A 26,748-nucleotide genomic window follows, 5' to 3' on the forward strand; every position below is an offset into this window, starting at 1 on the left:
ATTTGAGGATTGGTTTGAATTAAGCTTCAAGTCAGTGACCCAAATGGCACTAGAGCCTTCAAAGGACACACAACTCGAGAAGGGCAGAGCGGAACTTACGAAATGTTCATGATGGAACATGTGATTTCAAAATGTAGGGGAAGGAAATTGGAAAATAGATGAAACTATAACCCTCACTCTCAAATTACGAGACACTCTGACTTAATAAGAAATTTATTTACAGGAATCTCAATAATGATAATAATAATAATAATAATAATAATAATAATAATAATAATAATAATAATAATAATAATAATAATAATAATAATAATAATAATAGGGAACTTACTAGACTAAACACATTTGATATTTCTATGCTCAAAAGCACTGAAGAAAAGCTATGAGAAAGAAAAATCATCAGCAAGTGTTTTTAAGATTTTATGCATACTGTCTTTTATGTAATGATATATTTTACTAAATATTTTCATCAAGAATTAGAAATTATTGTACTACCAAGTCAAATACCCAGAAGTTGAATCCCATGGAAATTGTTTGTGTGAATATGTACGTGAATGTGGTGCTAAAGCCCTTTGAGCTCCTCTGGACTTGCTAAAGTTTTATACAAATACAGGCTGTTCACCATACCACCAAACATAGTACCGCCACGTTTGACTGTGAGTGTGATGTTATGTTTTTGTGTTACTTTTATGGTAATTATGATATGCAAATCCTCACAAAAACTTTTTTATGTGTCCTGTCAGACCTCAACATTGTGTTTGAGTTATTTTTGATCAGCAATTGTTTTCACCTTGAAACTCACCTGTTGATGTCATTTTTGCCCCTTGTCATTCATACAGTGGAATCGTGAACACAAACTTCATTCAAGGCAGCTGAGGGGTAGGTGCTTTAAATATTGTTCTGGTTTCTTTTGTGACTTGCTAGATAAATTGTGAATTAGTTCTTGAAGTCATTTTGATAGGCTAGCCACTCATCGGAAGGTTCTCCACTTTACCATGTTTGCTCTTGGCAAATGACTCTCACTACTCTCATTACTAATGTTGGTAATGCAGAACCTATATCCAAAAAGCTTTGCAATACTTTTCAGACTAACAGATGACTTTGTGTATTGCGTGTTGTTAAAGATCTTTATTTATGTACCTTATTTTGCATACTTCAAGATACTGTTTTAACAAGCTCTGTTTAAACAGTATCTTGAGTTTATGGATTTAGGATTAATCAATCATAGGATAGCTAATAAAATTTTAGCAAAGGTTAATAATTTAATAGTGTGGAAAATGTCAAATGATTTAGACTTTTGAGATATATAGATTGCATTTATTTCATTTTAAGCACAATCAATGTTATTCTGTACACACAGCTCAAAGAAATTGACACATTTCTGATTTCATTTAGCATTTACATGTCACCATTTGAAAATAAAATAGATTTAATTGGTAATCCCCATATTACATATATTTAAGTCAAAAATCAGAAAACTATAAGACAAAACTTGCTACATATTGTTGCAGCACTTCAAGAAAGAAGTTGTTAAGAATTGTCTTAACAACTTACTATAACAGCCCAACGTTTGAGTTTCATAAAGTGCAAATAAAGTTAAAGCTGTATTATTCCAAAAATAACTTTTCATATCATAAATCATCTGTGGTGTACCTACTTTAGGGTCACTCATTGACCAAAATGTATTTCCCCTTTAAACAGTTGAAGTGTGGCAGTGCAAATATATCAATTCCAATTAATGGACAATATGTAAATGACAGGCTATGGATTATAACAACTAAAAGTCATTACTCATAATTTACTCAAGTATGTCTTTGTTATATAACTTATATTCATATATATGAGATTGAAATGTGAGGATAAGGATTAGGTTGATAGCATGTTCCCCATGGTGGATGCTCTCAATTAAGTTCAAAGCCATGCTTACACAAAAAGGAATGTGAACTGGAAGTGCAATACACAGGACACAAAGTCAACATTGAAGCTGAGGCTTTTTCATAGTTTCAGATTCATACAATTACAGATGAACTCCAACGAGATATGCATATAGAAATGCGAGGACAGCAAATGCATGCTCATTCACTTACAGAAGCAGAGTGATTGCAAGCAGGCAAACCAAGGAAGTAATCAACTCAATATGAAGATAGGGACCTCTTGAGGCAAAAGACGGGACATTCATTGTGCCGTTCAAAATCAGGCAGGAGGTTGTGGTGGCAGTGCAGCACTCCAGGTTACATGGAGGTTTTGTGGTTCCAGTACAGGGAGCATATCCAGTGCAATTGGAGCACCCTGCTTTCCAAACAATGCCGGAGTCAGAGGTCTCTTTTTTCAACTGAAAAAGACAATATAAAAAAGAGTGTCAAATTAAAAATGTAGGTGCTTGAACTTAAACAAGTTTTTAACTCTAAATGTGAAGCCTAGTGAATAAAATTGTGTTAAGCAACATAAAGTTAGTCTATTTTCATTTATGTTTCAGAAATATAAAAGAACAAAAAGATTTAAAGTGGTTTTAAAATCTTAATGCAACCTTTCAATATTCTTGACTTTTTTGTTATATATCATGTCATATGTCATTTTATCTTTTTTTAAATTCTCATGCAGCACTGGATTTCTCTTGCCACAACACTGTGCAATTTAAGTAGCTACAAGAACATCTATAAATCTATCTCTTATTAGAGAAAATATTTTTTCAGATGAGGTAATTATACTGCAAACAGAAAAAAATGTAGTTATTTTAGACTTTTTTACTTTACACCTGCTGTTGAGCGTTGGGTTTCTATCACATACACAAATAAAAGAAAAGCCATAAAAAATCCTTTCACAGATCATACCTGACAGTGTGGGTTTGTGGAAGAACAGGTTTCAAGATCCTTGAATTTTTTATAACAGTCTTCACCAGTGCAGGTGCCCTTGTGACATTTGTTTCCCTGAAGAAAAAAAAAAGAAACACAATACAGAAAACAGGGAGATAAAGCAAATAATAAACTTAAAAATATTAATAAGTAAGGAGAAAAGAAATGCTAAAGTCATTCACAGATTTTGGACTTTACTTTGTTTGCTGTTGTTGAGGTTGTTGTTGTTGTTGTTGGAGCGATTGTTGTTGTGGTTGCAGCTACTAAAATGATGGAAGAAAAGCATACGGTATGTAAAAGCGCAAGATCACACATATAAACAAGTACCTTTAAATATACCTGTAAAGAGAAAGACAAGCAAGACAAGATGAAATATGCAAATGCACTTTCTCTATTTTACCTGTGGTTGTCATCATCATGGGTACAAAAATGTCTTTAATGCATCCAGTGGAATTACAGCAGTTCACAGAACAGTTGGGCTGAGAGGTGTTGTTGCAATCTTCCACACAAGAGGCACTGCAGCTCACATTGTACCACATGTCCATTGATTTCAGCAGCTGATCCATTGCAAAATTACACATACTTTTGTAAAAGTTTATTTTTTCACAATCCTTCTACACTATTAATTTAATTATTTAACTGACTTGATCAGCAGAGTATGACATAATTATTTGCTTCCTTACCTGACATGATTCTCCAGTAGAACAATAAGATTCATTCTGACTGTTGTACTTTGAGTAACAATCAGAGTAATAGCAGGAGAAGGAAGGGCAATTTATCTGTTTTAGGCAGATTGAGTGTTACATGATTAAGGTCAATATAATACAAATAAAAAACATGGTGACTAAATTAGATTTTTAATAACATTGACTTGCCATTTTCATTGTAAAATTTGATGTGGTGTTTTTATTTTCCTCAGTCATATTACCTGAAACAAAGAAACAACATCATGTTTGGGAAATTTTAAAGCAGGTATATTGTAATTGTTCACAATCAGTATATTCTAAGAATTCACTTAAAACTATCAAGTTATCCAGACATCTTCAACAAATTCTGAAGAACTGCAAGAGACATAATCTTTCTTTAATTTAAGCCTTAGACTCTCCTTCTGGTTTTCTGGTATTCATATCTCTCCACCTCTCAACTCATGGTTCCACTTATTCCCAGCATTAAAGATATCCTCATCGTAGATTTGTGGTTGATAACCATTCTCAGACCTTTGGTGCACCACAAAAAGACAACGCAAGAGCTTAACAATAATTTTAGAAAAACTAAAAATCCAATATTTAATGTTTTCAATAATTATATTTGATTGGCTGACAGAAATCCAAGGTGATTCTATTTCTAAAAAGCATTGAAAATTAAAAGGTTGAAGAAATTTGAAATCGTTTTAAAGGTACCCCATTTATTTTATGGGGTAAGTTTGATCCATATAAGGGTTTAACATTTTTAAGTGCAGATCAAGTGTAATGTAGATTGTTTTAAAGTGTAGATAGGGAAATGAGAGGCAAATCAAATCTCAGGATCATTTAGGGCTGCCAGTCAGCTAGTGTGTTATCTTTTTCTTATTTCTTTTTAATCCTGGAATAGAGTAATCATGATGGAGGCTTTATAAGCTGACGCAATCACAAAACTCAAGACCGACTTCACGCCTTCCTCCCAAATTAGAATTTCAAAGCCAATATAGGCCATCAACGTTAAATTTTATATATGAAGTTTCATAATAACATCTTGGACTATGACTGCAACTAGAAAAGATATTACAAAGAATTATGTTGCTTTAGGTTCCATAGAATACTGTGGTTGAAAGTTTAAAAGAATAAAACAGAGAGAATGAGGCACTATGTGCAGGCCTTTTTGGAAGGTCAGTACACTCCATTGCCAATATGATGAAAGGTTCCCAAATTAGATACCAATTGACATCCTGTGGCAGATGGGTAATTTTCGCACCCCAAAACATCAGGTACAAAACAATCAAAACTGTCAGAGATCTGAATGGTCAGAGTGAAATAACTAGCACTCGTCTAAAGTGTGTTGTAACAGACTGGCCGAACAGCTGATGTGCTATCCTAGAAAATACAGTGGATGATTAAAGACCTTCTTACAGCTATTGCACTTCCTCTGACAACATTTTGAAACACCTTAGTATTACTAAAAACAATAATATGACTTTGAGTCTTAGGCTAATCAAGTGGTTTCTCTAAACCCCCCAATGTGTCAGTGCATCACTAGTTCTCAAAAAATCTAAAAGTTAGATGGGATGCAATCCTTTTTGTAAAAACCAGTTGCCAATTGAAAAACATACATCCTTCACAAAAAGATTATAGTCAGAATCTTCCCTAGTTCTATTTCACAATTCTTTGCTATCAAAAGAAGGACTACTTGTGTATTTCATAGAGGTATAAATATTAGTTGAGAAAACAAAGTTGGCATTCTGGTTGTCTACCTGCATTTACCCTGACTTACAACACGTGGGGCATTTGAGATCAGCTAAATACCGTGCCTTCTGAGGTGGGTGAAATTGAATGGGTGCTGGATGATGAGGAACCTCCAGAGGTGCTTGAGGCAGAGTGGGTACTGTGTGATGCTGAACCTCCAGAGGTGGTAGAAGGAGAGTGGGTGCTGGATGATGAGGAACCTCCAGAGGTGCTTGAGGCAGAGTGGGTACTGTATGATGCTGAACCTCCAGAGGTGGTAGAAGGAGAGTGGGTGCTGGATGATGAGGAACCTCCGGAGGTGCTTGAGGCAGAGTAGGTGCTTGGGCCTCCAGAGGTGGTTAATGTAGAGTGGGTGTTTTGGGACACTGAATCTGAATTGGTTGTAGGAGACATTACAGTACCTCTATAAGTGGTGGACATGGTGATCTGAGTAGTGGTAGCTGCTGAACTGCTACTAGTCATATCAGCAGCCTGGGTAGTATTTGAGGTCATTGTTGCCATGGTCATGGTGAAGTTTGCTGCAGAGGTGGTGGTATTCATGGCGGAGTTTGTCATCATTATTGCTGGGGCAGTAGTGGAAGAAGTTGTGCTCATGTCTTGTCCAGACACAAATACTGAAGGCAGCAGAAATCCTGATAGGAGGAGGAATACAATACCTGCACAAACAGACATTATGGGAAAGATACCAGATATAAAGTTTACTGCAGAGTTACAGATATATGTCTTGGAAGATCATAAAGCCCAGCCAGTAGAGCTTCGCAATAATAGTATAGTGCATTTTTAAGGACATTAAGCATTGTGGTTGCAAACTATTGACTGTTTGCTAGTAATTACCTCCCTACAGGTGAGGTACTGTATTGTATGACCCCAACTTATTAAGGAATCTACTGGTAAAATTGATTTCAAAAACAACTATTGCAAGAACATACATCAGTGTCCGCTGGACGATTAATGATTAAATCTAATTTATTATTTCAATCTCCATATTCAAAAATGGCTTGAATTTGGAGCCATTGTGCTATCCAATTAGTACTGTACTAATTGGATGAAAAATGTCTGGTAAAAAATTTGTGGTTTTTACTTATTTGAAAGTTAACTAAAATGATTAAAAAAAATGTCTTTTTCAAGCTAGCAAACTGGCTTTAAGCCAGGGCAATAGTTTTGAAGTCTTCCCCTTTAACATCAGAAGAGCTGCTGACATTAAGTGTCAATCTGTTTAATTTGGCTTATCTGACTTTTGCTTGGAATTTCACATATGGTATTTTTGTAAAATATTTTATCATTTTTTTTTACTTGCATTTAACTTTATCTTTTTTTTTTTACTTGCATTTAACTTTTGTGTTCACATTTATGCTGCCTGCAGGAATGGTTTTAATAATTAATAATAATTTCATAAATAATGCAGTAATAACTTGGAAAGGATTACTTGTTTATATCTCCATGATGTGAATTTTTTTTCTATGATTATATGTCATTTAAAATTACAGAAAAAACTAATCAGTAAGAATAAATGTACTTTTGCCTGACTACTAATTTGATAAGACACACCAAATGGAGACTTTAATAATGTAACAAAGTTCAAAATTTTAACGCAACTATTCATATAATTTTTCATCCACATGAATGAAAAAGCTATTTTTTTATTTGCACTTTGGGGTTTTTGTTCATGACATTTTCATTTAATGTTAACAAACAGAATCTATTTAAAAATGTCAGACTGATCCAGAGTCAAATTCAGAGTGAGCATTTAATTTTCAAGATATTGTTTTACTTCTCATTAGGGGTCAGAAGAAAATTATGAAGGGCTGTCAAAGTCCAAAGGAACACTCTTGTAGCGTTTTAAAAAACACCTGGATGTATCAGGCACAGCTTTTCCACAAAGAAAATTGTGAATGAATTCAACTGTCAGGGCCTTCAACTCAGTGATTAAAGCTTCATCACTAAAGAAAAAGACAATTGAAGCAAAGATTACTACATAGAAAATATAAGAAATAGAATGGACATCTGCATTCAGGTGCACCCTGCCTCTCCCCTGGAACCTCAGTTGGAGATAGGCATCAGCACCTCTCCTGACCCCATTAGGGGCAAAGGTCTTAGAAAATGGATGGAGATGGATGGATGGATGGATGGATGGATGGATGGATGGATGGATGGATGGATGGGTGGATGGGTGGATGGATGGATGGATGGATGGATGGATGGATGGATGGATGGATGGATGGATGGATGGATGGATGGATGGATGGATGGATGGATGGATGGATGGATGGATGGATGGATGGCAGATTCAGAGAATGGGACAGGATAATTTTTTAGGATTTGGTGCACAATTTGTTTTCTTACTCATATTCCACGATATTATTTTCCAAATTATTTTAATATCTTTTTTCTTTTTTTTTTTTTTTTGTCTTTTTGAGAATAAAATAAAAATTTAGTTCTGTGCTTACCCTACACTTTTCAGAATTTAAAAATTAGTAAGTTATTTGAACCACAAGAATTACCATGTTTATAAATCTCAACAGAAGTTTTAAATTTATCATACCTGTGTCCTTTTTAAAAACGACTGAGGCCATTATGCTACTGGAAGAAACGGAGATAGTTCTGTGCCCAACCTACAAAAACAAAAATAAAATAGCATAGAAATAACCTTTATTGTCCAACAGAGGGAAAATTCAGATGTAGCATGAAATAAATAAAACTGAACTTCCACAATAAAACCAAAGTAATTTGTTTGTTCTGCTTTGAAAGTCAACAAACTTCATGACAAACGATACCTGTCTGGCAGCAAAATAAACTAAGCACTAATGAACAGATAAAAGGTCGATGTGACAGACAGCAATGCAATTTCAATTTAGATTCTTTACCAATGATAATAGGTTTCTGAATAATAACCATACTCATTCATTGTAACCCACCTGCCCAGTTCTTTTGATGTGAGATCTTCTCATTTTACAATCCTCTCACTGTTCTGAGGAAAAGTGAGCTCATAATTGTTTGGTGGAGCCGGTCACAGAGCAAGAAACTTCTACCTTTACATCTGAAATTGTTACTTTAAAAATATATATTTTTAAAGTTTGTTTTAGTTATTGCTATCTGTCTACATCGTCTACTGCTGTCTTTTTGGCCAGGTCACTTCATGAAAGATGTCTTTGTCTCAATGTCTGCGATTCTACTAGATAAAGATTTAGTAGAAGAAAAAAACTGCTTCACTGATGTCTTTTTAAAGATTAATTAAAAATTAAGTCCATAGAGAAACATCTGTGAACTTCCCACTCCTCCCATAAACACAATGCAAACTCAAAATGCAGCAAATGCTGTAAAGTATGAGCCTGCTTCCTCTATGAAGAAACGTCTGCAAATATTAGTTCAGCATTGAGTCACGCAATTACACCTCAAGTGTCTTGGTTTGCGGCAGTTTACCATTGAGCACAATTAAAATGTGTTTGTTCCCTGATCAGTCCCATTGGGAGATCTGCTATAGTGGCATGACTTGTTTTGTTCCTTTCTTCCCTGGATCCCAGCTTGAGCTCCTGTGGGTGCTACACCCTGGAAACTGATGACAACATTGGTCACTTCAGCTTCCATCTCAACAAGGAATCCCAAAATGTTGTATTTGTAAGGAGAGTTCAACCTTGACTTTTTTAAACAGTTGTGAAAGTGGGCGTTTTTCAATAAAAGTTGAGAGTATATGTTACATTTAAAGAAGTCTCTTCTGTAACCTGCTGAGAATGTTACAGAGAAACAAATAAAACTAAAAAAAGGTTTTATGTTTTAGTGATGCAGCTTCAAAGGTAGGGTGGTTGAGTTCAAGATAAAATGCATAAGATCTAACTATGACTTTTGGGCATGTCCTTGAAATTACATAACTTTAAAAATAATAATTGTTTTAAAGGAAAGACAACATACATCATAGACATTTGTGAAGGCAGAGCATACTTTGGGATCTTTTAAAAATAAAGAATGTTAATATAAAAGACAAAAGCACTGATATGTTCACACATAAGAAACATATTACTACTGAAATGTTTACTTGACAAAAATATAGAAGACAACATATGCTCTCCACATACCTACTTTTCCAGTTACATGCTGTTTTTCCCAACCTGTACTTTACTATTTTTCTTTTTTCTTCGACTTTGGAGCCTTGGTTAGTCAAAAACAAATGAATAAAATCCACTTACCTGTGATGCACTCCGCATGCCTTTATCTCAACTTAGGTTGAAGTAAATAAGCTTTTTCTCTATCTGGAGTTCCTTTTCTTTGTTGCTCTCTGTTACCTCCTCCTCCCCGAGTTTGCTTCCTCCTGACTCCACTGCAGCAAGTGGAAACTCTCACCTGCACCATGTAGGAGGAGGGGACTGGAGGCACCCTGCCGTTGCTGGGTGGGTCTTAAAATTGTGTGGTAATGAGTACACGTAAGCACTTTCTGGAGCGGAAGTGGGGATTTCCAAAGCGCACAGAACTGTAGATGAAAATTCTTTAATGTCTGGTTATAGTTCTGATCAAGCCCCAAATGTGGTCAATCCTAGAGATGACTTTAAATGCCTCTTTTAAGCACTTATTCAGAGCAAAGGCATCAAATGAATTCTTTACAAAGCAAGAATTAAATTCTATCTCTTCCCAAAATGCCACTTCATCCCAGTTTTGTGAGCATAATCCCCAGAAAAGAAGATAGCATTACAGTTGTTTGAAGTGTTAGGTTCCTAAGTATACTCTGGAGTCATCAGGCTAGCAATTACAGTTTTATAAAAAAAAACAAAAAAAACAAAACAAAACAAGCCCCCTTTCCCCCAAAAAATAAAACAGTGAATAAGGCCTTCGAAAAGTATATAAGAGTAAAGGTGAGATTTCAGAGCCCTGCAGTGTGATTGTATAGGGAGTCTTCTGGTTTCTGCTGAACACAATGTGAAATCAGATCCCCTCTTTCTCTCCGAACCATAAAGCCCCTCCACACAACAAATACCTCTTTGTGGCCTAAAGAACATAGAATTCTTGGGCACAACACTAAAAGAGCTTCTCCACTCCAGATGACAGAACTGCTTCCACCTTTCATCAAAACACGACATGTGTTTTGATGAAACACATGTCGTGTTTCACAAACATCAAGACTGTTAATTTAATGTAAAATTTGAACCCTGTCAGAACTTCTATTATAGTTTTTCAAGTTTTTGTGGCACTTTGATGCATTTATCAATTGCATCAAAATTTTGTTTTGTTTATTGGTTTATTTTGTACTTATTCACATTTATATTCACACACCACACAGCACATATTTATATAGCCATTTGTTTGAAAAGGAGGTAAGCAGAAGTAAAAATGTATTTGATTCTCCCCTCTTCTTATGTATCTTACTTTACACACTATTTCTAATTTAAAGGAAGACCATACTAACAAGAAAAAAAAAACAATAAAAAGACAGAACACTATTTCTTTCACAAGAGACATAAGATGCTTAATTTCTTTCAACCACTATTAAATTGGCTGCATGCATATTAGAGGCTTAACATTGAGTGGATTTGAAAATTAAAATTCAAACTTACACACACAAATCTTGTCTGTGAAGTTCACAAATCATAAAAACCTCAAAATTACACTCTAAAATGTGTTGAGTCATTTCCTTTTACCAAAATTCTGATTTTATGCTTTTGGAATAAAATTTGAGATAGGGAACTCCACTTGTTTTGAAACTCACTAACAGTGAGATAGGCAATAATTATATTGTTTGTGTGTTCCATTGACATGGAGGGTGTTTAAAGAAATTCTTGGAGTTGATAGAGAAAAACAATTATTGAAACTTTCTAAATCTCCCCTTACATGTTTTGGTTCCCACACAAATTCACAGTTGTGTGCAATTAAAAGAAATCTAAGCACATTATTAACCTGAGCAGTGGTAACCAAAGATCTCTGAAATAACGTGAGCTGCAAAGCAACAAAGGATCCCAAGGAAACTTCTAGAACTTGTAATGAAGTACTTAATGTCAATGTTCAAAAATCCATTGCCAGAAGGTGAACAACAGGAACTATGGTGGTGGGTGTGACAGGGCTCTGTTTTCATTTTTCTAAAAACATGAGAGTCACGTACGCTTCATTAATTACACATTGCTTGAAGCAGGTTGGAAATCTTTTTGTTTTCATACTGCCTTAAGTCTTTGTAGCTGAGATCTAACAAGACGTTTGAAGCATTTCGCAGAGACTTTGGTTTATATTGACATGTTTACCTGACATGGACGCTGCTTATTTGTCTGATGCACATTCATTATGTAAATCTCCTGTTTGATCATACTCCAAATGTATATACATGCTAACATTAATATATTAACTACATGTAATTATAAACAGCCAAGATGGATTTTTCAGTACCAAAGAGTAAATATTATGATATGATTTGCATAGATAAAGTTTGTCTGAGATTATTCTGTCTAAAGACAGAAGCATTTCTCTCTCCTTCATCGTGTCTGCGATAAGCTGATTAAAACCCGTTATTGTCTGCTTTCAAAACTATGAAAGGAGCTTTGCTGTTTGCTTATATGTTCAGTTTGTGAGATTGATTATAAGCATACATGAGGACATGACCCACAATTTGAGATGAGTGCTTTTCTTTGTCTCTGAATGAATACCTAAATTGAATAAGGCTTAAAATTATACACCTATTCTTCTCCAACAATTACCATGCATACATGGCCAGTTGACTCGAATTTCACCTCAATGCCAAGCTTTTAGTTTGAAGCCGAAGGCACCTGCATTGTCAAAGATGGAAAAAAACATTTCCTGTTTTATTTGAAAAGAATGAACGCAGTACTTTAAACTGAACAAACATATATGAATGACCCTGCTTATATCGGAAAATAATCAAATTTGAAAATCAATCTAGTAAAATGTGTTATGCAAACCAATAATGAATGATAAACAAAAAAGAAGCTTAGTCTGAGCTGTAAAATATTGTATACCATAGATACAGGTGCTTTATTCAATTAAATGTTGAAAAATTACTTCAGAATTTCCACTGAAAAGTGAAAGTTTTCTTTGGTAAATAATAGATTTATTGTGGACATCAGCATATATTTCAACCATTTATTTATGCTAACTAAGATAAGAAAGGCTTGCAGCTAGTAAAAAAAAACAAATTTCTAAGACAACTTAATTATGAAGGGCAAAAAAATTCTTATGCAACATGTAATCATAGCAAAGACTGCTAACTTAACAGCTGTCCAACATATGGTCATTGGCACCCTTCATATGTTGGATAAGGTACAAAAAAATCTCTGCTAAAGCAACTAAATGTTCACAGAGTGATTTATTTTATAAAAATACATCAATCCACAAATTACTGCACTGACTCTCTGCTTATTGATACTCTATAACAACAGCTTAGTTGTGCTGAGAATGCACAAATAATTTTTTACAAGAAGGAATTTTGCTTGTACACTCCTGAAATATCAATTCACTTCCAGAACTTAACAACATAACCTACTTGACTATAAATACTGTTTAGTTATTCTATAAGTAATACAGTTATCATATCAAAATGACTGACACAGAGAACTGTGATGATCTGATTTGATGTTGTTCACCCTCCTTTCTCATTTCATTTATGAAAGTATGTTGTAGTTTTATTGTTTCCTGTCAATAAAGAACATTTATGATAATTAAGTTAACTAACTAAAACAACTCAGTTTGGAGGTAATCTAGTAAATGAGAAGTCTTCACAATTTGAAATTTAGAATATACTGGTCAACAATGTGTCAATATTTGTAGAGTAGACTTCACATTGCTTAATGTTGTAGCTCTGAAATTCCCTCCACAAAAATAGTCTGTGCATTGAGTTGCTCTGCATGCCAAAGAACAGAGCGGATGTACATGGACACTGTTTGCACCGGAGGGTTTTCTCTCACTGTTTATATACACTATTAGGCTCAGCAGACCAAATTAAGAAGCCAGGCTGCAACCGGACTGCGTAATTGCATGACTAAGAAGATTAGGTGAGATTTACCTACCCAGCAGTCGTCAAGTGCAGTTCATGCAAAGCTGGTGCATAGCAACAGGTCAGTGAGCCTTATGCACCACATTAATGTTTATCGGAAACCTGAATAGAAGCTTATTGATTAGAAATGGAAGATATTATCTACATGTGACCTCACTTTGGATTCTTTTTTGAATATACAGATGAACCACTGAAAAGGGTGAGTGTTGTGTACATTTTGAAATGGCACATTTGTAAGCACTGTAGAGTATAGCATGCTGTGACAGATCAACTAACCTACTTTGTTTAGTATAATATTCTATAGTTACAAACTTCTTAAACAGGGTACACTTTATTTCCCCTAGGAATTTTGTTTGGCAAACAAAATAAGTACAAGCAGTTGATTTGTTTGTTATCTGATTAGAACCGAATGATGTGAGTGGAAAAAATGACAGCATACACCCTACAGACATTCTTTACATGGACATACAAGGGGATACTCTGTACATGCCGGTTTCTGTGGGTGAGTTGCTGTGCAGATCAATTGGTAGTTTATAATGATATATTTTGACAGTACTTGTATAATGCATGGTACTCATTTGCTCTGCAGATCTGTCCATACAATGCAATCAAATTCTTACCAAGGGAAACACACATCACAGAGGAGAAAAGCAGGCAGGTGACACGACATGTGGGTAAGGATTTGATGAGGTAAAATACTTTCAACTGACACACAAGAACAAGTCCTCACTGTTAACGTTATTTTATTTGATAATGCCACCAGCATTTGAATTCCATGTTAAAAGCTGTCTATTTTTAAAAAATAGCAAGGTAACATTAAAATTCCAATATTTTCTTTAGTGTGCTTTATTCTTTTTGAAAGTTACTGCAAAATAGTGTTTGATCAGATCATCTTGTCATCTGTCAGACTCATGGAACTACATTTTATTATCTGTTGTCATATAATAGCTCATGAAAGCAAGGTGACTGCAGCCATCCCAGGAAGCCCCGACCGCGTTAACGCACTCCACAAACGAGTCACCAAAACAGAGAGAGAGATCTTGTCGATCAAGACCAGGATCGCCTGTGAGAGAGCATCATGGGAAAAAAGATTTTCAGAACTGCAAAGACAACAGGAGGAACTGCGTAATCAGGTGTGCTTGCTCAAATGTTTGCAGGGGTTAAGTTTGTGGCGGTGATGCTGATTATGATTTTCCTCAGGTTTTCTCTGAGGCTGAGATACTACTTAATGTGGGAACTTGTGAGGAGCAGGGAGACAATGGAGATGATTTGGATGAGCAGTCAAGTAAATAAGAGCATTCTATTTAAAGCAACAGAGCAATTGAGACAATGTTAGTGGGAAATGACACCGACAGCTATCTCTGATGAGCAGGTGGTTTCTGTCAACACAGAAGACCCAAAGTGTCATCAAGAAGTGGCAGCCATTCATGCAGTTTATCAGGGAGCCAGGGATCCTTGTCAACCCCACAGAGCTCAAGATCATCTTCTTCTTTATCTTCAGCCTCAAGGTACAGTCATTAATTGGGTAGGCCAGCATGTCAGTAAAAGAAAACCTTTATGACTGAGTTGCCCATGTGACAAATACTGAGAGATATTAACCTACTTCACTTCCACTTGATCAACAATTCTGAAAGCTCTTACATGTAGTTTCTCTACTGGGGTTCCTTCTGCCTCAAGTCTTCACACCCACTTCTGGGAAAAAAGACAGACTATGATTTTAGGGAGTCAATTGAACTTTTGAATTGTTTGGTGTAATAAGACATTGAAATAAACAAACAGATGAGTTTTGTAGGTTTTAGTTTTAAAATTTTGTGGCACAAGCAACAAGCATCATTTGAGCTAACTGATGATGATTAATTAGGATAGTAAGAAAACATATTAAGAAATGGATCAAGTTTCAGTTTAGCCTACCTCCATTGTGATGGATAAACAGCACTAGCAAATCAACTAAGGTTTGTGATGTAAGTAATGACCGTTAAATTTCCAGGTGATCTAATAAGACCAAGCATTTTAAAACCCTCTCAGGCTCAAATTACTTGCAAAGACTGGCTAAGTTGTTGCAAATCTGCAACACCTGCCTGGAGAGGGTTAAAACAATAAGACAAAAAACCTGGCCCTTTTCAGTTTTTCTGAGTTTCTCAAACATAAAATTAGGCTCTTATCCTTGACACAGCATGTTTATCTGGGGAATGTGGTTAAATTGTGCTTTATATGTCTACACAGCAGAAATAACCACATTTCAAGTTGGATAAATTGGCAGGAAGATCATCTAAAGTAAAATCTTAAATTGGAAAACTCAAGGCTGTTTCCCAAAACATTTCTGTCACAAACTTGGGAAGATGAGCCACCCTAGAGCTCTTTCCACCAGTTCATAAGTCACAAGTGGGAACCTCATTATCCAGCACAGCTGTACATTTTCAAAAAATTACCACAAAGGCAGTACGAGACAACGGGGGGTTTGGTGCAGTAGCAATGTCAACAGTATGCATTAAATCTGCTTTGGGAGTTTCTCCACACTATTCTTTTCAAATCAATAATAGTGAAAAAACTTAGTGTAGCAACTCTGTTGCTACACTAAGTTTTTATCTTATCTTCTTACTCTTCTTCTTGTAAATAATTTTGTGATAAATTGTAATATCCTTCTAAATCTGGTTATTCTTGGTGGTCGACCAATCCGCACATCAATTTTATATCAATCACTAAACCTGAATATCCAGCTTACCCTTTTGCAAGTCAGATTTGTTTGCATTGACCTTTAGAATGCTCTGGGAGAGGTGCAATCCACAATTTTAGCTCGAAATCAACCTCCTTTTCATTAGAAGAATTTTTGCACTTTCCTCACTTCAGCATGATGCTGTCTTTGAACGTCAAGCCAACACACCTCAATGTAGCTTAGTGAAATTCCTTACAATTGACATTGAATCAAGTGTCACTATGAAATGTGTTACTTGATTTACCAGTAACTATCAATCAATGGTGATGTCATATTGAACAGAATGTAGACATTTCAAAATGAATAAATTCATGTTCATGAGAGCAAGAACATGATATTTTAATGACATTAAGAAGTTTGTGCTTTTCTGCCATACAATGACAAACAATTTGATAGGAGTTTCATATGAATACTTTCAAAAAGCCTGCCAAATATTGTGGAACAATTTCACAAATGTTAATCCACTTAAAGTTGTTTTTTTCCAGCCCAAAAGAAGCAACTGGGAGGTTGCTTCTTTTTAAACACCACTGCTGGCCTGAGTACTTTCCATTCCCATTCAATGTCTTCTTCATTTAGGACACTTAGCAGAATGTCAACAACACACGGAAAATACTGTGTTGACGTATTACCAAATTTTCCTCTTCAAGTCACGTAATGTGACAAAATAAATGAAAAATATATACATTTTTAAAATCAAAGCATGTTTTTGTCTACACCAAAACAAAAATAATGCAGACATCAGGCTACAAATTTAACCCCAAAAACAAATGAACTATGATATTATACCTCAGTTTTTGCAGTAGAACTAACTTATTTTTTTCCCTTCAGAAGTGTGCGATCCTGGAAAACGTCTCACGGCCCACATCGGGTTTTTGTCCCCCACTCACCCATGGACTTGCAACTGGGCCATCGGGTTAGAATCATGCTGCCATCTGGCCGGATCAGCACAGGAACAGTTCGTTTCTTGGGGAACCTGCAGGGGGAGCCAGAGCTCCACCTTGGTGTGGAGCTGCAGAGCCATGACGCATCACTGTGTGACGGCAGTCATAATGGACATACCTACTTTGAATGGTAACCAATATCAATTTCCCCATAAATTGATACCATGAGGATATGTTTTGTGTATCTTTAAGTGCAACACTGCAATTCTGTTTTGAATATGCTTTGGTTTATTTGACAGTTAGTGTTCTATTGTTTCCTGGTAGTAAAACAAAAATAGTTAGTGAAAAATAGTACCTTCACACACCTTCTTTTTCCCAACTTGCTGTTAGCAGTCTTAAAGCCTGCTGAGCAGGTTCAGACTACAGCGTTTAAAAGGTGAGGCATGGGCATGTCTGATTTGAGTGATAAGAAAACAAAAAGGTATCTCTGAAGGTATTTTCTCTATGACTAAACAGAAGTAGCTCAACATATATGCAAAAGGTTAAACATGTGTAAGCGAGGTTGTCATGTGTTTTTGCTTTTGAAACTAGTACATTTCCTGTCATGTATCTAAATGTAATTTCATTTTTTTTGGCAGCAAACCGGGACATGGTGCCTTTGTGCCATTCCACAAGTTGTTGATGGCCTGGGAATAAAAGAATCCTGTGGACCAGGCAGAACATTAGACAGTATAGTAAACCTGCTATATGAAGAAAATTCATGTAATAAATAATACATAATATCTCTCTCAAATTACCAAGTATGACTTATACCCCATGTATGACAGCTAATGTGTGACTTTTGGTGTATCAAAGAACAGACATGACAGCAATGATTTTTTTATGTAGAGCAACTTTTTTAAAGAAATAAAGTTTCAAGCCAACATGTACAGTGTCCCCTGAGGTACAAGGAGGGATTTGAAAGGTTGAGATCAAAATAAAATGTCAATATAACAAGTCATTTCTCTTTTTTTCTACAAATAAATATGTCTTAGAGATTATCTGCAAAGCAAGCAACAAAATAAAAACAACTTTACCAAAAAGAGTCTGTAATGTCATGCTGAGAGTCCTATATTTAATGACAGCTCAGAATAGCATATTGTTGGTAATTCACATCTAGGTCACATTTTCTTTCTTCATGTCTTGTTTTGACTCTAAGTAAAGTACATGAGAAAAGCATTAGTTGCAAAGAATACTTCTGAAAATTACATTACTATGTTAACTACTTTTGGTCAATGTTGTGTGCTGGTAAGGTTATAAGTAATATAATTAGTAAATACCTTGAATGCAGTAGATAGCAATCTTATAATCTGCAATCTTCCTTAGTTTATTTTAGAGCCAGAGGTAAAGCGCTTCAGGGCGAAAATTAAATCCTAACAAAATACACTTCGAACAAACCTCCCATGACTCATGTTTTGTAACCTGTAGGTGTTAGGTATTTTGATAGAGTAACTATCTTTTATAAATGTAATGTGCAGTGAAATGGGCAGTAAAAACATTTTTGTCAGAACAATATAAAGCTGTTTTTTTAATTTTACCATTCTTTCATTGGCATCAGATACTTCCTGACTGGATAACATTTAGTTTAAAGCTTGGGGTTGTTTAAAAATATTAATGACCTGCTCTATCAATAAATGAGCTAAAGCTAGTGTGCATTTTTTAAAGTTGACGAAGTCAAGAAAATGTTCTCTAACCAATCAAGAGAACTACACTTTAAGAAAATCTGATCTATGCCTGTAATTCTGTACATCAACTCATGGTAAAATTCTATGTAGTTACAATAATTTATCCATTGCTAAAATAAAAGGTTAAGTACTGACTCCAGGCTGAACCAGTCTAATATTAATGATTCCAATTTTGCTAAATAAAAAGACAGTCCCAAGTTTAACATGTTAAATATTATTAAAAGTTAAATATTATGGATTATTAAATTTGATTATTAATTCTGATGAATTTCTAAATTTACAAAATGACATCAGGATATACTTTAACATGCTGACAAACACATGAAACATAACACTTTAAAAGTCTCTAAAGCATTTACATTTTGAAAATTAAGGGCATTGCTGGCATGACATATGAGACCACTGTGGCTCAATCTAAGTCCAGAAAGATTAATTTCAAGGAAATTGTTGAAAGCAATTACATGTAGTTTAAAGGTGAGATTTGTATCAGCTTGTTTGCCTTACTCTTTTTTTCAAGACAATCACAATCACTATTTTAAATGTATGTTTGAGAGGACTCATTTACAATTTTTTTTTTCTATCTTTATTAAAATATTCACTTAAAAACATGCATAATTTACATTGTTGCCAATATGTATTTCATGGAAATGATGCACATTTACAGGAAAGGGAAAAGCACACTTGGGAAATTCCTTTAATTCAGGTGAAGTGTCTTTAAATAGTCACCTGTTTAGCTTCCTTGTGAGATCAGCCAAATCAAAGATAATACTGAAAGAGCAGACTTACAGGGAACTACAGTAAAAGCAAAAGCATAAAACATTAAATACAGCATGAGAACTTAAAACAATATTTGACACAATATGCATCAACAGTCAAAACTCCTGGAACTCAGTTATCTTTGGTCTAGAGTCACATTCCATCCAAAATGTAAATGGCAAAGTTATATTTGACAACAATGTCATACATATAATACAACAATAGCTCAATTTCCATAAATATGTCAATAGCATATTAGAAAGCAGATAGAATGAGGCATTGCTGCAATATCTTTTATGTTAGTTCCCAGAAAAACATTTTTTAATACTCTGAGTGACACACGGCTGCAACTACTTATTATTTTGGTATGAGATTAATGTATTTATGGTTTTTCTATTTTAGTTAATTAACTTAATCCATCTCTGTAGGCGTTCATCAGTTCTCAGTATCAGTATGTGTCCAGGGTTTTACGTCATTATGATGTGAAACCCTAGTGGTTCAAATCAATCAATGTGTTTCTGTGTTTAACCCTGATACACCTCAATGTGATGGTTTTATTGATCAAGAACTAACACAACTATAATGTATTGTTGCTATAAAAAACATTGATGTGGTTCTATGTGGGCATGATGACACAAAAATTTCATAACACATTATTTTTCTGTTAGCTTTGCTGCAGCCCTCACTGAAATTGTCCTAAATATTTTGATACTCCAGATCAAAGAGCACAGAACCATGATCAGAATACCGTCCCCTGAGCTTTCATGTTCAGTATTTCTGCAGCCAAAACTTCAGCATCCATCAGGTGCGGGAACATCTCCATGACTCTATCCACTTGGTTTGGGTTGAAGATGGCATGTAGTTTCTTGCGCATTTCTGACCTTTTTTGCTGGAAAGCAGCAGGAGCTGGAGTCAGTGGTGGTCGTTGTTGCTGGCCCCAGGTTTGGTACTGGTGATTCTCATAGGAGCAACAGGAGCTGTGGCAGTGTGAAGGATAAGCCAAGGAGGGTGCGGGGCATGAGGATCTGGTTGGCGGCACACCCTGAAAGGGATCTGACCAGTAATTATGATGGAGTTGGTGGGTGGCAGTGTTATGGAAATGGGCAGGCAGGCTCCGTTGCTGATGTACACCGTGTGGGAACATATTTGGATTGTAGGTGTCATAGATAGGTTGACTGGAGCAGTCGATGTTGCTGTGATGCTGCTGATGAGGATAGGAATGGCATTTGCCACAGTGACTGGTATTACAGTTCTCCATGTGAACTGGGGAACGTTGGAGCCCGGGGAGGGTGCTTTGATGCTGAGAACCACGTCTGTGGGTGCTGCTACGGGATGGTGGCAAGTCGGAATAGTAACTCTCTGTCGAACCAAAACCGGAATCAAAATATTCCCGAGACATATTGGGATAATAATGATTCGGTATGTAGTGTGAGGTGGGATATTCTTCTTGACACTTTCCTCCAGTTGCTGAAGACTGCATTTGGTTGGGGCTTTTTCTGAAGTTTTCCCAGAGCAGTAGTTTATTTTCACTAATGTGACCAGAAACTGAGGAAATCTGCTGATCCCAAGGGAGATGTGTGTGTCGAGGAGGTGAAGGCTCAGCTTCAGATTGAGGATAATTGACAGATGACCTTGCCTTTCTCTCTTCTTTTACAAAAGAAATTTGTGCTTTCTCTCTCAGTTCATCAGCCAAGGACAGATAGGAGTGGTTTGCCCGCTCAGGATGGTAGTACTTGCACTTGATGCCATAAGTGCACTTTTTATCTGAAAGACAATGCATATAAAAACACAATCTAACCAGATCAGATTATATTCGAAGCCATCAGCCTCACAGTAGACATAATTTATGACTTATAGATTGTTGCTGTTTTACCATTTTATTCTAAATTATATATAGGATTTATTTATCTTATTCATAAAAATTGTACTTTTATGAATAAAATGAATAAGGTGCTTCTTCATCAAAGCAAAATAAATTTGAAACCCCTGCCTAATTATCCAGTTGTGTTTTCATTGTTTGTCTAAATTTGAAAGTGAAAACACTAACCAAGGGATTCCTTTATGAAATAAAATATCTGTTCTCTGAGGCAGTAATTGCTCACCATATGGACAGGGCAGTTTTTTCTGCTCAACAGGCAGGGGGGTTTTCCGGAGAAAGTTGTCGAGGTTAGGTCCATGTCGACCTAAAGGATCATCTGGAGGCATGAACCTGTAAAAAGAGACACGGATAAAGACAAAGCTACTTCAAAGAAAATCCTTCACAAAACTTCAGTAAGCGAGACGGTGTGACTCTAATACAGCAGCAGTCCTTTATTAAACTGTGGTACTGTAAAAAAGAAGTGGGATGTTCTCCTTACTTGTCATTCACAAATGAGTACATGAGGAGCCTCTCCTCAATGCATTTCTTCCACTCAGGTTTTTGTCCTTGAAGATCACGGTAAGTGTCGTTGGACACAATTATGCCATCTGAATCATGCGCCAGTTTGACAATGAAGCGGTCATCATAACAAACCACTCGCTTGCCACCAACCCGGCGGGAAGGGGTGAAGGCCACTATTTTCCGTTTTTCAAGCTCCAACAGAATATGTTGATCTGAAAAAAGCAAAGGTAACAAGTCAGTCACAAGTGTTTTTAGTCCTTTTTACAGTATTTGGTCAGCATTTTACATTTCTTTACTCAGATTTTAAAACATGAATTAGGTGTGTATTTATTGTATATTCTTGTCCACAGTGTCTAAATTATACAGATAGACTCAGGTAGAAACTGCAGCTAATATTACTGTCAGTGTAATCCTACTCTTTAAGTTATGTCTTAAAGTTGTGGTATCAAACCAACTAATTTAAATGAATCCAAGCATTTTTTGAAATACGCTGAAATATAAAGATGCCAGAGACATAATGGGTAAATACTTTGTGTGTGCAGTCTCTCTGCAACTTGCTAAGAACGATTAAACCTAGTGTTAGAAGAGTGAATGTATAGATTTGAGCCCATTTGTATTTTTGGCCTTGTGCTGATTAAAGACAAATACGCATTGAATTTTAAAAACCATGTTATTGTTTTAAAAATTCATGGAAGAGGCTGCCACTAAAACACAGCTTTAAAAATGCAATAAGCATTCAACAAATGTGCAGTGGTTTACAGAAACCAAATGCTAACTGGTAAAGAATATTTCATAACCAAAACTAACATAGTTCCCACAATTCCCATAATATATTGTATTATTGACTCCAACAATAGGCAAATTAAACATTAATGCAATCACAGAAACTGATTAAACAAGGCAGAAAGTCAAGTGATATTATCAGTGAATTTAACCAATGAACCAGAAAACTGGTTGAGTAATGTTTAGCCAATTGGCACTTTTTTATGCAGGTGTTTTTATAGATACAGATGACTGTTTTCACTTGACCTATTGCTGTGGATGGCTGTTAATACTCTATAAACAAAGTAGGTGTGGAGGAAAAAGAAAACACATAAAGTTTCTGATGGGACTTTCCCAGGGTGGCTGTGGGCTTATTTTTAACTTCCTTATTCGTAGACTGAAATAGAACCTTTGGATTGCTCCACCCTAGATGAGCAGATACCAAAATCACAAGAACCTTAAAGTGAAGCAACGTCGTAAAGAAGCTTAATCAGTTTCATGGAATCAAAGACATCAAAATTCAGCTAGATTATGTCACCAGTACAGATTTGTGACATAAAAGCTTGTGAGTCGATAATTAGATTTTATATGTAGTTGAACTATGTAACAAATGATCCTAAGAGTAAGCAACATTGGTTTTTACCAAGTCTGTCTTTTTAGCTTATTATTACATAAGACAGTCTTGTCTCATAGCATGTCACATTAGTGATGTGAAACTGTATCTCTAGTATATTGATAAAGAATGATGCAATGCCTATAGCTACAATAAAAGAACAGACTGAAGTGGAAGTCATATTCAAATAGCAAGGTAAACACAACCCGATTTTACCACACCTCCTATTTCTTTCCCATTAGTTTTTGTTGCCTTTTGCTGCATTCTGTGCTTTGCTTGTCTGGAGAAATGTTGTATTTATTTTTTTAAACTGACAACTGAAGACAATGACCTGTTATTTTTTTTTCTCTCTCTCCACATCTCACACAATCCCACTGAGCAAAAAAGCTTGTTAAAACATGTTGAGGCCCAAACTCTAAGGCTAAAGTGAAAAAATCCTAAACTGAACCACACAGAAAAAAAAAAAAAAAACTTTCATTCAATTTTTTGTAATCTTTCTACTACAATCTATTTTGATTGTAGTAGAAAATGTAATGTCACACAAAATAAATTGGATGGATAATTTAGATTATATGTAGATTATTATATGTACTAGAAAGAGATTATGTCTTCTTTGCTTTGCTAAGACATAATGACTAATAGCTGCTGAAGAATATCTCAAGGGTTAAAAATGGAACCATTATAATAGCTAACAACTACAGGCTTCAGCGATTCCTAGGTGTTAGAGAAGGGTTAATGAACTCTGGTCTTCCTGACGGGAACCAGCTGCCTGTCCTCACCTGTTATAGGAGCATCAGCTCGGGGCAACTCTTTACGCCAAGAGGGAACAAACACAGTGATGTTATTATGACCTCTGTCCAGGAAGAAATTCACTGCCAACTCTATGCCCCTGCATGAGAACACTTCCTTGTTGCCATGACTGTAAAAGAAAATAACAGAAAGGGTGTGAAAGAGAGGATCAGTTAAAATGTTTTCAATGGAAATAAACTTGAAGGAAGTAGTTAAGATTCAGTTGATTCTTGTCAAAACAGCATGCCTTTGAATGATCTCACTAAAAGAGCTTGTGTGCTATTCCTTCCTTATTCATTCAGGATAATATGCATTATGTTTCAGGGGTGGGGCTCTTGAATTTGCATGTTGTAACAGTGGATTTTTGCCTAAACAAGCTCAGGCAGTGTGGTTACGTACCCATTAAAATATCAAGTTAAGAACATGTGAAAAAGTCAGAGCTGAATTATTCATAGAAATAACTGATAAATATTTAAATTTATTTCTTTCAAGTGTGATTTGTAGTCCTCAGATGTAAAAGGTAAAGTATTATCTTTACAATGGAAATCATTTCTGTAATGGTCTAAACTCACCTGTCACTCTATCAGCCAATTTCATATCATTATCTCAATGTATTCCTAACCCAGATATCTTAAACAATTCCATTTTGTAACACCAGTTGATTAAAAACGTTTTTTAGTCTTTGTCTTAAATGCATTCATTTTAATTTGTATTTCTTTGTCTTTGTTGTTTGTTCTCTTTGCTAATTTACATGGTTATTTTGCTGAGCAGTACCTCTGTTTGGTAGTCTGTACTGTTTTTGAAGTTCAAACTAAAAAAAAAGATTTTTATTACCTCATAGCAACATTGCTGCCGTCAATAACAATATGTCTTAGCTCCGAGTCTGCACTTTTTTGCTCCCCGAGTTGTGGCATGATTCTGCAGGTTCCAACATCCCAACTGGGAGGCAGCAGCAGGTCTTTCAGATCTGTGCTCCTCTCATCGCTGTTGGAAGAACAGGGTGATGTGTTGGTGGTTCTGTTTCTCACAAGCTCCTCGAGCATTGCGTTAGTGTCTGTGCTTAGTCCCAGCTTTCTCAGAGCGACTTTCACCTCTTCTGTGGAGTACCCCAGTTTTCTGAAGAAATCCTGTTTAAGCCGGAGTTCCTCACTTTTTGTCTCCAGCAGATCTGAGTCAAAAACATCACTGGAAAGTGCCGGGTCCATCCTGAAGCCCCTGAACTCCGTTTTAGCAATGTGTAAGGCAAGGTCCTGCTCCTTCAGTGTGATATTCTTCAACTGACTGATGGAGAAAGATTAATTTTATTAGCACAATGTATAAAGATTAAAACAACAAACTAAATATTCGGAAAGTTTGGAGTCATTTGTTTCAGTTTTTACTAAGGCGTGATAACATCAACACCAAAACACCACAAAATCAAATATTAGACATTTTAATATTCCCACAGTTTTACTACAGTATTGATTATAAACTCTTAAAATAAAAGCTAATTAATTCATTGTAAATTCACATTGAATCTACTTGTAAATAGCCTGTACCTAGCAGAGACGACTGATGCCAGGTTCTAAAAGAGATTAAACCTTTGATTAGCGCAAATTCCATACATTGTCTTGCAATGTAATTTTTTGCAAAAAGCATATGTCAATGCTGTTTTTGAGAGAATATATATACAGCTGAGTACTGAGTAACTGATTAATATTAATTATACCATATAATTAAACACTTTAAAATGATGTCATTAGATAAAAAATATAAAGTTTTGAGCAAATTCTGGTAGTTTAAATTCCAAAAAAGCAAGCAACAACAAAACATAGATAACATAATTACAAAACAACAAATGTGGCCAGGAGAAACATTTTTTTCAAACCTTTATTCAATATAAAACTTATGAAACTAGGTAGTCAATATATGTTAAAACAGGACAAAGTGCTTCTAGTGACAGTAGTGTTAACCGTATTTAAATGTATTTACTCGTGACAGATCAGATTCAACAGACAGAAAACAACCTTGAAAGAACAGCTTTTTCGTACAAAAAAAAGTTGATTTTCTTGAAAACTGTGTTTGTTTCTAGTGGACTTCTGGTTAAGTGATTCCAGTGAAGTATAATATAAGTAAAACTAAAAAGTAGGCATACAAGTTTTTGTCTTCAAAAAGCTACTCAAGTACATTTAATTCAGTAAATACAGTTAAGTGGCAGTATTTTCTGTTACTGGTGATATTTGCCTTCTGATTTGATCAACGGGATTTTATACAAAACAGTAGGCTATCCTGTGGTTCCTCTGGCACAACGTATCAACATGACATTCTACCCTGTTTGAATGAAAAGCTAATATTTGAAGCCAGGTATTTGGATTTGTGCAACAAAGGCCCCTTTTCAAAGGCTTTTATTGGGCGTGTGTACCTTTACCAAACACAGGAGACAACACGGGAGATTTCAGCCGTTCATATACATAGAGGTGAACTAGTACTGGCAGTGAAAATGGAAAACAGCCTCTTACCTGCTTTGGTTGTTTCTGTGTGTCTTCGTACTCCATTTACGAACAGATTAAAGTAAATCCTGCTGCTAGTCCAAGTACAGTGAAGTTTAACACTTTTCATAGCAACGCCCACTTCGTTTTTTTTTTTTTTTCTTCTCTTCTAAACTGAGGCATGCAAAGCCAGGAAGTATTTGCATAGTAGACAGAAACGAAGACTTCCCCTTTCCTCCCACCTTCCAGCTACATTTAGATTTTTTTTTTCCAGGAAGTTTTTTGTCATGATGTTTCCCCCCAGGTAATTCATTGACCAGGTCTATAGAAAAATAGACCTTTGCTTCTGCAAATTCATGTAGTTAAACACAAAACAACATATTCCAACTGA

The 26,748-nt window shown here is 35.5% G+C and overlaps 3 protein-coding genes across 6 annotated transcripts; 1 reads left to right on the top strand and 2 right to left on the bottom strand.

Annotated features, from left to right (window-relative positions):
• Window positions 1–1,295: 1,295 nt before the first annotated feature.
• LOC129371043 (uncharacterized protein DDB_G0271670) lies at window positions 1,296–9,592 on the bottom strand. Of its 2 annotated transcripts, none has more exons than XM_055047405.1 (9): window positions 9,472–9,592; window positions 7,833–7,902; window positions 5,692–5,946; window positions 3,728–3,780; window positions 3,536–3,631; window positions 3,253–3,409; window positions 3,051–3,115; window positions 2,832–2,927; window positions 1,296–2,332 (listed from the first exon to the last, which is right to left on the bottom strand). In XM_055047405.1, the coding sequence occupies exons 1-9, from the start codon at window positions 9,487–9,489 to the stop codon at window positions 2,084–2,086; spliced, it is 1,059 nt and encodes a 352-aa protein (XP_054903380.1). In that variant the 5' UTR covers window positions 9,490–9,592; the 3' UTR covers window positions 1,296–2,083. The 2 variants fall into 2 exon arrangements, with proteins under 2 accessions (XP_054903380.1, XP_054903379.1); XM_055047404.1 differs by having other exon boundaries at window positions 5,356–5,946.
• Window positions 9,593–13,294: 3,702 nt separating this feature from the next.
• On the top strand, window positions 13,295–17,866 carry LOC129370983 (uncharacterized). 2 transcript variants are annotated; one of them, XM_055047305.1, is made up of 8 exons: window positions 13,295–13,470; window positions 13,675–13,773; window positions 13,861–13,945; window positions 14,220–14,404; window positions 14,472–14,556; window positions 14,663–14,779; window positions 16,813–17,055; window positions 17,504–17,866. In XM_055047305.1, the coding sequence occupies exons 2-8, from the start codon at window positions 13,699–13,701 to the stop codon at window positions 17,545–17,547; spliced, it is 834 nt and encodes a 277-aa protein (XP_054903280.1). In that variant the 5' UTR covers window positions 13,295–13,470; window positions 13,675–13,698; the 3' UTR covers window positions 17,548–17,866. The 2 variants fall into 2 exon arrangements, with proteins under 2 accessions (XP_054903280.1, XP_054903278.1); XM_055047303.1 differs by having other exon boundaries at window positions 14,644–14,779; window positions 17,504–17,863.
• Window positions 17,867–17,915: 49 nt separating this feature from the next.
• LOC129370982 (endoribonuclease ZC3H12A) lies at window positions 17,916–26,484 on the bottom strand. 2 transcript variants are annotated; one of them, XM_055047301.1, is made up of 6 exons: window positions 26,388–26,484; window positions 24,724–25,170; window positions 23,880–24,019; window positions 21,703–21,937; window positions 21,448–21,554; window positions 17,916–21,109 (listed from the first exon to the last, which is right to left on the bottom strand). In XM_055047301.1, the coding sequence occupies exons 2-6, from the start codon at window positions 25,092–25,094 to the stop codon at window positions 20,085–20,087; spliced, it is 1,878 nt and encodes a 625-aa protein (XP_054903276.1). In that variant the 5' UTR covers window positions 25,095–25,170; window positions 26,388–26,484; the 3' UTR covers window positions 17,916–20,084. The 2 variants fall into 2 exon arrangements, with proteins under 2 accessions (XP_054903276.1, XP_054903277.1); XM_055047302.1 differs by lacking the exon at window positions 26,388–26,484 and having other exon boundaries at window positions 24,724–24,873; window positions 24,981–25,161.
• Between the last annotated feature and the right edge of the window lie 264 nt (window positions 26,485–26,748).

This window comes from Poeciliopsis prolifica, unplaced genomic scaffold (genome assembly GCF_027474105.1).
Source record: "Poeciliopsis prolifica strain line A6 unplaced genomic scaffold, Auburn_PproV2 SCAFFOLD025, whole genome shotgun sequence".
Classification (NCBI taxonomy): Eukaryota; Metazoa; Chordata; class Actinopteri; order Cyprinodontiformes; family Poeciliidae; genus Poeciliopsis; species Poeciliopsis prolifica.